The sequence below is a fragment of the Tachypleus tridentatus genome, chromosome 4 (assembly GCF_004210375.1).
Source record: "Tachypleus tridentatus isolate NWPU-2018 chromosome 4, ASM421037v1, whole genome shotgun sequence".
Taxonomy (NCBI): Eukaryota; Metazoa; Arthropoda; class Merostomata; order Xiphosura; family Limulidae; genus Tachypleus; species Tachypleus tridentatus.
In genome coordinates this window covers 54,596,980-54,609,259 of record NC_134828.1, presented here as the reverse complement: position 1 = coordinate 54,609,259, position 12,280 = coordinate 54,596,980, and the positions used below count along the sequence as shown (strand labels likewise).

Sequence of the window (12,280 nt, the reverse complement as noted above, 5' to 3'; positions counted from 1 at the left end):
CAGTAATAAGGAATAATGTATTTTACCGCAAAGTGAAATGTACTAATTGATGAAGCTAGACATAACCCCTGGAATTATTAAATATCCAATAAACAAGAAGTTGAACTCCTTTGAGACACATTAGCCAAACATTCGCAACCTTCCAACCATATCTCGAAACCAACAGATGTTTAAATGGGAAAAACGGCTGGAGAAATTAGAATAAAAAGAGTGACGTTGAGTCATATATTTGTTAACCCAGTCGATATAACTCCAATGAACTTCAGTGCCTTTGGTATGCTTAAGATATAATGTGGTGTATGAAAAGCTGCACAGAAAGTGGAGGATTTAGACATGGTAGGAAGTCTGATCTCATGTAAATATCGCTTCTGATAGATCACTGAAGAAAATGTGATATGCCGAACGTCGTAACCATTTCCCAAAAAAAAGCGTAAATAATTCTTCCATGTAACAGTCCGAATATTCGCAATAATGAAAATGGACAGTACACTTCAGCACTATCCAGTAATTCGAGTATATGTAGGTATTACCAATTACTGTGATTTTAACTGGATTACCTATGGGATGATAGATGACGGACAAACGTTCTGATGAATAAAAACGTGATGATTTCCCGAAAATAATTCACGCGATTAATTTTTTCAGCTGGCTTGTAATGAATTTGAAATCCAATCAAGTTGTAGAGATTTCATAGAGCTCCTTGCATGTTGTCAAGATAAGTAATTTAGTGTATAAATGGAAATAAATAAACTACTCTTTAGAGTTGCACCAGTTGAACTTACCTTGAACACTGAGCCTACACGTTACGCGAACGCTAAAGCCAAACTAACTTGTCAGATTCTCTCTGTGATCTAAGTCTCATAAAATCTGATGTATGTTACCCTTACATAATATAAGCGACCTCTTTCTCTAGGTTCTTTATGACAAACTTCATTAAGATAGCATTATCAATGTTCTAAAAATCATCTTCCTGTAATCAGTGTTTATATAATCAAATCGATAGATCAATAATGAATACATATCGGTCAAAATTACAATAGCCGTATTAGATAATTATAAATAAGTATGGGCCCACCCAGTGGCTCAGCGGCATGTCTGCGGACTAACAACGCTAAAAACGGGGTTTCGATACCCGTGGCGGGCAGAGCACAGATAGCCCATTGTGTAGCTTTGTGCTTAATTCAAAACAACAACAACAATAAATAAATATGATATAGAACAAACAAGAAAGGATATTTTAAAAATTGTAAGAATATGTTTAGTGTGTACAATATTTTAATAACAACAACAATACAGTATATTATTTCATTAATTAAATCCTATAGTTTTAACGAACACAATAAGTTTGAGATAAAAAATATTATTTACTTTTATATCGGTAAGTAAGTAGGGCGTATGAAAGACATAGTATCCCATCGATAGAACTTTACTACACAAAAATATATATTATTTAGTGAGTATCAGTTGTATAATATTTATATACTTTACTGCACCGCAACAGGAGTTTGACATTTTTTTGTTTAGTATATGGTTCAGGTAAATATATCATAGCACTAAACTATGTTTTATGGTGTCCTCTTGTAGCTTAAGGATAAACGTGGAGTGTTATAACGTTAAAAATCGAGTTTCGAATACTCACAATGGGAAGAAAGCAGATACCTTAACCACAAACAAACAGAGTAACGTTTGATATTTGCCAGTTATTTCACTTTACTAAATATATTATCTAAATGTAACCAAAATACATATGATTATTGGAAACGGCCTTTCGAATGACATATGACTTTAAAAAAATTAAAGTTGATATAAATTTAGCTAGGTATAATATATTTAATACAAGTATGACATTTGTAAGGTATACTACTGTATTTATACCACTTCAATACGTAGGATATTTATTAGATGTATGTTGTACTACGTATCTATCGTATAAGTAAAGTAAATATGACATTTTAAACATACTATTGTACTGAATACTTCATAATACTGCAACAAGTATGACATTTGTTAGGTGTGTTCTATAGAAGTAAAAAAATAAAGAGTCAGGGGAAGAAAACAAAACACCTAGTTAAAGATGTGGCTAAAAGTTGAATTAACTAGGTTCTCAATTGATTGATACATTTGTTATTTTAATGACGTTTCACACAGGTGATCTGTAATATTTAAACATACCTAAACTATAATTTAAGCAACACGAAACGAAGTGCGATTTAACTGGCTTTCACAAAGGACAGACTGTAAGATTAGTGACCGAAATTGCAGAACTTCTGAGTTTGCAAGAGGAGCATTATTAAAGTTATAACAACACAAGTATTGCCCTATATGTCTTTTCAGGTAAATGAGAAATGATTGGAAGATCATTACGAGTGGATAAGACTGCAGAGCTTATGTGCAGTTGTGTCTTCAAGGAACGAAACCTCAGCATACTTTTCGAGAACTGTCCGTTATAAGAACATAAACTTCACAGTATTGGACAGAATGCCATGCACCTTTCAAAGTATTAACGTGTATATGGTTCAAACAAGAGTACTGTTGTGTTAAACATTTCTTCCATGCCACCAATGTATGTATGGTGTGTTGCTGCTAACTTGTTTTAGGAAATATCTTTTATACCACGAAAGCAGGTACGACGTTTTAACATTGCGTAGTTAGTAGTTAATATAACGCTGCAATAAATAAATCTTTATAGCAATAAGGAGCATGTGATTAGTTGTAAGTATACATTTGTACCAAAATACTTTGATACAGCATTAAAGTACGTATTGTCTGTTATAAGTACACTACTATACTAAGCATTTCCTTATAGCACTAAAGTATGATGGTCAATGGAAAATATAATACTGTTCTAAATGCTTCTTTATAGTACTAAAGTGCTTGTGATCAACTGTAAGTACTAAACACTTTCCTATAGCACTGAAGTATGTATTCTCTACTGTGTGTATGCAATTTACAGATACTTTTACTTGGTACAAAATTGCGTACAATTATTGATAATATGATAATATACTATATAATTATATCTCAAAGGCATCCAGTTATTTAATAAAGGTAATTACGGGTACTTCAAGTATGAAGTCGTATAATAAACCTAATACGTAGATTCAACTCCCAACAGTTGTAACAATGTTATTAGCGATAGTGTGAAGGCATATGCATTACACTATGCTATTTTAATGTTCTATTAAATTGTAGCAGTGTGTGTATTGAGTAGCTAATGTATATAGTCCAACTCATTCGTCAACTGAGTTACCTTTTGTTTTGAGAAATTTTGATGACGTTTTACCTTAATAATTATTTTCATTATGTTGTAAATTTGCCTTATGTGTACCTTTTTCTTTCAGATAAAGTAGACTGAAAGCTTAAAGAAAACAAATATGTGACAAAAGTAACTTACGCAAGGCTTCGCAGGCAGAATAAGAGCCATGTCACGTAAAGAAGGCTGATGCTGTTATTTTCCACAGTAGCAAAATCAGAATGAGCTACAACCACAAACAGCCACGTACCTTACCTCCGAGGTATTCGAAATCAAACTACCCACAATCACATTCTATAGCTTGTCATCTAGATTCTCCGCCCTCATACCCACGTGACTATAGTTGCCATGGTAGCGGAATTTTAGAGCCAGTAGCTAGCCACGTTGTTTTATACACGCTGATGATGAATGACAGGTTTTAAAGCGCCATGATGTGTGACTTTTTGGAGTTAAGAGATTCAAGAATCATGTGATATTCCCATTAACAGTAAATAGTTTAAACATTTTTAACCTTCTAGGTTTTAACTTAATCAAATCTCATCTACAAACAAGGTTTGAATAATACTTCAAAATGAAATTCGGATCAAACAGATCATCTCGTAAAGCAGTTGAAGAAGTTTGGTGAGAAAACCGCCATCTACTGATGATATTTAAAACATTGTTTAAAAGTTAATTATTGGACTAGAATCACTATGTACACAAATGAAGAAGTGTTTCATTAGAGAAACACGTTAATAAATGGAATAGCCAACATTTCAGAAAATTATATAAAAATAAATAGTGCCACTGAAACTCATCCAGTACCTTCAGTACAGTGTATGAAACAGTGTGACACAGTGACATATTCTGGTGTACATTTTCTAGGTTTATGCATTTCAATCAAATTAGTCAGTTTTTCATTTAATGAAGAAGGAAAAACATTATTTGTGCATATTTATTAATATATAATAAACGGTGAAAAAAAAACAAGATAAGAAATGAAAATCTTTTTGAGTTTATTGAACTTTTATTCTAATAGTTCAAAACTTTGTTCTTTTGATGATGTCGTCCTCAAAAGTGTCCAATCAAGTTTTATTTTTTGTTTTAAGCGCAAAGCGACACAATGATCTATCTCTGCTCTGGTTACTGGTATCTAGCGTCATAACCCTCAAATTTATTGCTGAACCTTCGGGGGATCTCCAATAAAATACAGCCTATACTGACTAAACTCTCTAATGAACAAATAAATCTAATGCATTTGACTTCAAATCATAAATTATTTCCCAAGCTATCATTAGAATAAAAATATATAATTATTTAGCAAATGAGCATAAAGTAGTTTTATTTAAAAGAGAAAGTAAGAGCTATATTTGAGATACTCTTAAATAATTCGACTTTAATCCCGCCTGGTTTTTGTGGATAATCACTCAGGTATTTTGTAGTAAATCAGTATTTTTATACGCAAGTGGCTGGTCTTGAAATGACCTCTAAAGGGCAAACGTGTTCAGTAACGGGGTTTCGAGATTACGAGTCGAATGTTCTTCCTATCAAAACATGACAGGCACAAACAGATTACGCCTCTAATAAAACTCTCAATACAAGCACTCACCCCTGTAGAAGTGCTTCCTTTGCTCAACGTATAATTAAATCAGGAAAACATTCAGAATAACGTCATGGACATGAGAAAAATACAAACTCACAGCAACTTTGAAACAATGTCAAAAATTGCATTAAACAAACGTCGTTAATATAGTTTATTTTCAACATTTTGGTTTATTCAATAGCGTCAGGCTCGCTGTTAGATTATATCATTATAAGAACTTTACACATAAAACTTTGATTTAATTGAATTAAAATTATGCAAAGCACTATTAACCTCATGCAATAGCTAAACTAATACTTTTTTCTAATACTTATTGTGAACTCGGCAAAATACCAGAAGGCGTTGTTGATTTAATAGAAAATATCACTGATTAACTGAACTGAAAAATGAGGATGATCGCTCAACTTAAAAGAAATCTTGATGTGCGAACAACTTCTTATAGATGTCATAACATTCTGACTGATAATATCCCAGTGGTAATTCAATAAAAGAAATCAAATCTAGTGTTAAGCAGTTACAGTCTAGTTTCTACCAAATTTTGTAATTACAGTTGTTAAAGAGTGGCGCTAAGGCTACAAAAATATGACGCTGGAGAGTAATAATGGTGGCAGCTAGTGATAAATAAATTTTAATGTACTTCCCTCTTTAGGTTTCTGTAGGAAGCAGAAATATATTAAATCATAAGGTTCACAAGAAACAGAAAAAGCTTAAAATGAAGAAAATATGAGCGAACAGAATATGCAAGTTAGAATGTTGTTCAGTTAAATCTACAAAAAACTTGGAGATAATGAAGAACAAAGTCACAGATTAGTATATGGTTTGAAAACTCGACAACAACAAGTACTTCAATGTGAGATTGTAGTTTGCATATATATATCAAAGTCTCTTGGAAATGCTATATCTAAGTAGTAACGGAATAAACGAATGCAAAACAAAGCAAGAACATGTAACTTGTATATTACTTACTCTCCATACTTCAACAGCTGAAGTCCATGAACAATTAATATTTATATAGGTATTTATATAGGCTTTAGGTTTTATTCTAAATAACATCATCAGGGTTATTCTTATTGTTGAAATAACTAGGTATATTTTTGAAACATTTTTTAAAGGTAAATAACACCAACATTGGAAGTAACTAATTACTCTGTGTTGTGAAAGGTAAATGAATAAAATACCTAGAAGTGGATTAGAGATTTTCCCAGTATTTTGATAGTTAAACACGAAAAGGACCAGTTATTTACTGTGTATCACACTAACTAACCAGTAAATATCAACAGCGGACTAGTTAACCTATGGATATTAAAAGCGGACTAGTTATTTACACAGTATCGTCATTGTTCAACCAGCGAACACCATAGGATTTTGACGTTTCCTCATCATCGGCAGTTTTTAAAGTATCATCTACAAGTCAGTACCATTAAGAAGGTAAGGTATGATATAAATAATAGTATCATTATCCTCCACTAAAAACGCTTAAAATATTATATATATATTTGTTTGTTTGTTATAACTTAAAAAACAAGCCGAAAAAAATAAATTAAACAAAAAAACGCTGCACTAATTGAAAATATCCCCAGGTACAAGCTATGATGTAATGTACCATACCCTTCTTTTATAAACATTATAACTTCGCATTTTGTGAGATATTGTAAAATTTGTAATAAATTTCAATATTTAATCAGTGGTACAAAAATTAATAGTTAACATATTTAATAAAGAAACTTTAAATAAAATTATTAAACTATTATGTAACAAATATAAGAATGTATTAAATAAATATAAAAAGATAAAAATTAGATAAATTTTACTTAAAATTTCTAATAACTATTTTTAGTTGTGAATAAGGTCATTTAACAACATGGCACTACTTCATGGGGATGTACACCATGCTGCATATAAAGGCTTGTTTAGAGTATGCTTTTCACAGTAGACTTAATAAATGGATGTTGGTTTGGAGCTATACTAGTTTTTTAGATAACTGGATGGAACGCTCCGTACTAGTATAATTCGTCTTCTGCGCCTTTCTACCATACTGGGGCTGGAATGCTAACTTCAAGAAATAAGTAGTACCTTATTTTCTTATTCGTATTTTTCTTTTTCAATTATTTTTTCTTCTTTACTTTGGAGAGTAGTCACCTTCCCACAACTGTCTGGCTTGAGCGCCCACATCTCGCTCTCCTAATTTCTATTTCTATATCTGTTGCTACTCTATCATTTCTTATGTGAGACTGGCGAATGGAGGTTAAGGCTTATAGATGGTGTATCCCCACCGTAATGTGGATCCTACTTGCACAGTAATCTCCAAAACCAAGAGTACATTTTATAATCCAATATTATAGTTTGTATTCTGGGATCTTTTCAATTAGTGCAGCGTTTTTTGTTTAATTTTTTTAAAGTTGTAACAAACTAATATAATTAGTCAGAGGTTTGAATTTGCCGTTTTTAATGCAGTCCTTCCTTGTGATTTTGTTTACTTAACTATATCAAACGATCAAAAGAAATACTAGCTTATGATTCTTAAAAAGTTCACATATATTGTCAAGAACTTAGTCAACTACACACCAAGTGAACAACTAATTGAATTTAAAAATAATTTGCTGAATCGCATGTGAATTTTTTACTGAATTCAATAGATAACTTTATAATAAAATTAAAAGTTAGACGTAGTCTTGTGGTTAACGTGCAGAAGTGCGGATTAAAAGATCCAAGGTTCGAGTCATAACATTATTTAACATAATATACTTAAGGGATTCATTATATCGCATCTAGATTATATTTATTTTACATTAAACAGTGGCTCAAAGATATAAGTATAATTAACATATCTCGATAATGACTTAAACTAGAACCCTTGTTAACAACGCACACACTCGAAATACGCTGCACTAAACAGTTAATTGGTATTGGAAATATTTCAAATAAGACAAGAAAAAAATTACTGTTATAAACTATATGTAATTTCGTAGAGTCCCCGAAGGTATTATGTTTCAAGAATAATTAAAACCAAAATTAAGATTAACAAAAAATTTTATTTCTTGCTTTTGAAGTTCATATGTTATGCTGTGTTGTAGTCTACAGAGTAAATAATTCTTCTCGTGATTCCTGACATGCGCATGTGTTACTGACGTCATGACAGTGCAGATTACAACGTTAAGCGTCCCTTACGTGACTTAATTTTAGTGTACGAGGTCTGTTCAAAAAATACGGGGACTGTTTGAATTGCGCGGCTCCAGTTGGTTCCAGGGGAATCCACTTGGCGTCGCTAAGTTCGCACAGATCAGCTGATTACGACGCCATTTCCTGATTGCAGATATCTTCATTTGTGTATTAGCTACGCGGTTTTAAGTGAAGTGCGAATTTTTCGTTTGGCGGATTTCAGAATGAATGACCTGAAGGAGCAACGACTGCTGTGAAATTTTGTGTTAAACTTGGAAAATCTGCGACTGAAACTTTTGCTATGCTTAACACGGCTTACGGTGATGTTGCTATGAAGCGTACGGCATGTTTCAAGTGACATGAACGTTTTAAGGATGGTCGACAGTCCATTGAAGATGATGAGCGTCCTGGACGTCCTTCCACGTCAACTGACGACCCACACGTTGACAAAATCAACACCCTGGTGCGGGCAAATCGACGTCTGACTGTCAGGGAGCTTGCTGAAGAGTGTGGGATATCAGTTGGATCTTGTTACGAGATTTTGACCGAAAAATTGAAGATGCACCGCGTTGCTGCGAAATTTGTGCCACGCAGAACTCGTGAGTTTTTGGCCGAACATTCGATCACTGTTCTTCTCCACCCCCCTACTCACCTGACCTTGCTCCTTGCGATTTTTTCTTGTTCCCCAAACTCAAAAGACCCTTGAAAGGAAGAAGATTTGAGACGATTCCCGAGATTAAGGCAAATGCGACGAAGGAGCTGGAGGACATTACAAAAGAAGCGTACCAGGACTGTTTCAACAAGTGGAAACACCGTTGGGATAAGTGTGTGCGTTGGGGAGGAGAGTACTTTGAAGGGGTCCCAGACCTGTAACTTCTAAATAAAAAACACATTTTTTTTCATTACGTCAGTCTGCGTATTTTTTTAACAGCCCTCGTATACTGACTGACTGACAGATAACACAGTACTGTGTAGTGGTGCGAGTGGTTAAAACAGGTTATGATCCATTTAGGTGGTCTTCGGCCACCTTTTGGTAAAATTAATATGTCTGGTACTTCTTCAGTACATTATAATCTAAATTATAAATAATTGCCAATTATATTTATAATATGTACGGTTGTCAGGTAAAAGGTTGTTTAATTTAACAATAAATGCATTTTTTTTCTTAGTAAGATAAAATAATGGCTCGTCTTGAATGATTCCAAGGACACTTCTGCACCCTGCAGAATGGTACCAAATGTGAGGTTATTTACATCATTAACGATCCTTTGTGCTGCTATATGTAAGCGCAATTGGCTCTGATTTAGCCTAATATATTAACAAGCCAAGTTAATCCGCTCATTACGTTTTTGCTTTAGAAAAGGAATGACTTTAAGAATAAAACTTAAAATGGAAATTTACACATATACAAAATGCAGGATTAATTTCCATATATTTCTAAAATCACTCTTTCACAGAAATGGCTAAATCGACAAGTAAGCACTAAAATTTCTACCAGTTCAGCTGAACACGTATGAGGACATGCAGCTAAAACTACAATTGGTTTAAACTGTTATTAACAGTTATATCAGCAAGTTCCAGTTGTAGATCTAGCATTTAAAGTAAATGTTTTGGAGAACATGTTTAAGCTCTTCAGCTGACTTACACTGGCTCTAGCGGATGGAGAAACGAATTCCAGTTGTAGTCCAAAATATTAGGCAAATGTTAAACCTCTACAACTGACTTAGACTGTTCTTAAAAAGCCGATCAACATGTTCAAGTTATCGTTGGCTTCATTTTAATTAACTTACCGAGATGTAATTATTAGAAGCTACTCTGTAACATTTGGTTGTGATTTAGAAGCTTCAACCACAACTTTCTTTTAGAGATTTTTCGTTCCTTACTTGCATTCGCTATGTATCACTATACTAAATGCATGGAAGACAAATTAGAATTGTTCGTCGTTTTACTTTGGAACGACTTGTAGCAAGACATTCTTAACGGAATTCAACTGTATCATAGCAGCATAAAATCACTAAATAATATGTGAAATTTATTGAAAAAACTTTACAAATGACAAGAGGTATTCTAAAACAAAAGTTAACAGTACTAAAGTATGTTTATGTAATGTATTTACATGCATGTGTGTGTGTGTTGTGTATGTGTAGTAACATCTTAGCTATGGCGTAAACGCCAGTCAGTTTCTTAATAATGCATTTGTCGAGATCCGTTGTTCTCGCCACATGTGCTTAATAACCTGCAGTTAGGCGTGTTTAATAATGTCATGTCCATCATCGTCAATGGCAAAAGCTGTCTAGCATGGCTAGCTGCCTACACAAATTAAACCAGGAATGATTAGCCACCTGACGTTCAATACTTTCCATACATCCTAGAGCAAGCTCTATCGAGATCTGGCAAAATTTAGGAAGGCGAAGTGGTAAACATAGAAAAAAAATAACGTTGTCATTGGAATGATTCGAGGCAAGCGTCCACTTATAAATACTTTCAAAGTTATTGAATTTTTTAAAAATCATAATATAAAAAATAGATATACAAAAACATTTTATAAATAGCAAATTAACTGAAGAGTATACTAGAATAAAAGTATTTAAACAAAATAAACCGATGTTTCAGAAATTCTCAGGTAGGAAAAGAAATAACAGGAAAAAAACAAGATTAGGAAATAGGAAAAGTAAGAAAAAGTGAAGCAAAATGACCGAGGTGTAAAAAACAGGACAAATACGTTGGACAACAGAACAGCAATAGAAAGATGACCATATTATGCAACAATTAATCGAAAAATAAGAGAACCAAATAATATAAGAAACAACCAACAACAGCAAGATTACTAAAATCTTTCAGGAAAACAGGAGAAACAAAGAGTAAAAGAGAGAATTTGCAAAACAATACGGCCAAGCTAGAAGTGAGCTAAACAGCCAGGGAAACTAAAGAAGTAGACAAACCAAACAATGAAGCAAGATAACTACGTCATATAGAACCGACCATAAAAACGGGACAACCAAATAATAACATAACAAAAACAGAGAAAAGAGAACTAGCTGATAGTTAAGCAAGTGTTAAAAACTAAAAGGAAACAAGTAAGTAGTACAATAATTAACAAGGATAATTAGAAAGTTAGACAAGAAGTAATTCACAAAAAAACTAAAATCATTTTATACAGGAAATATAATATTGGAAAACTTAAATTATATACACTGTAGTGTCTAGTATTGTAAAATAATGGAGTTTAAACAGCGCAATTCACCGTTTTAGGCATACAGTTATGTTATCCACATTGATAACCGAAAACAGTTACTAGTCCATGTTTTTGTATTCTTGCAAAGCAAAATCTTATAAAAAAAGACAGTGTCTATCTATAAGAACAAGGCAATTTTGAAATTTCTAACAATACGTTAAATATGAGTTTGATTCAAGATGACTCTAACATTTTATTTATAATTTTGTAATAAAAATGAATTAACATTATCAGTGTATGGTTTTGATAGTAGCAGAGAAGCTTAAAAATTTTGGTTTATTAATACAAACAATTGTAGTATGATGGTAGTATGTAGTATGCCACTCAGCGTGGCACGTAACACTTGTGTTGTTAACAGAACATAGAGCATAACGTTGACGAAGACACATGTTCGTTTAGAAGAATAGACGCGTTGCTTTCTATCCTGAAGACGTTAACCACCACACAACAGATGGCAGTCATCGATTAGACTGTGTTCTAGATCTACTTTCAGTAGGTTTAAGTCGATGTTACTACTACAGGAGGTCTAATGTTTTACGTTTCTTTTATATTTGCCGAAAAAAATCATTAAAAGCAATTTTTAAATCATTATCAACTTTGATCAGCAACTGTCGAAACAGTCTCTACCTTCGATTTTATTATAAATGTCTGAATGAAGATGTGTTAAAAAATCTGTAGTCGCTGATTTGTTGCTTTCAAATTCACACACTGGAATATTCTATTCACCATTGACTTTTAATTACAATAGTAAAAAGAAAAAGAAAATACATTTTCTTAATGCAAATTTTACGGACATAAAATATTATTTGTGATACTAATGACTGACTTATTTTCAATGTTTCCGAAATACACATGCAGGAAGGCTTTTTGTAGCATAATGTTCTATGTTACGTGCCATTAGTAGAAGACAAGAGCATTTGTATAACATGAAGCTAGAAATATGCGACTCGTTTCAGCAACGTGTCAGTACTATAGCGTATCTGTTGCCCTTTTTTACCACCAACATTGAATACACGAGCGTTTATGTGAACTTATCGGCGTTATATCTAAC

The 12,280-nt window shown here is 32.9% G+C and overlaps 1 protein-coding gene across 7 annotated transcripts in view; it reads right to left on the bottom strand.

Moving 5' to 3' along the window:
* The window catches only part of LOC143249165 (CUGBP Elav-like family member 4), a 489,962-nt gene that overhangs the window by 186,166 nt on the left and 291,516 nt on the right, over nucleotides 1-12,280 (bottom strand). The window contains exon 1 of one of the 7 annotated variants that reach the window (XM_076498613.1): nucleotides 3,395-3,521. The exons of the other annotated variants lie outside the window; for them this stretch is intronic. Coding sequence (XP_076354728.1) covers nucleotides 3,395-3,424 — 30 coding nt within the window. The 5' untranslated portion in view covers nucleotides 3,425-3,521. Of the gene's footprint in view, nucleotides 1-3,394; nucleotides 3,522-12,280 lie in introns of those variants that run through there. 7 annotated transcript variants of the gene reach the window in all.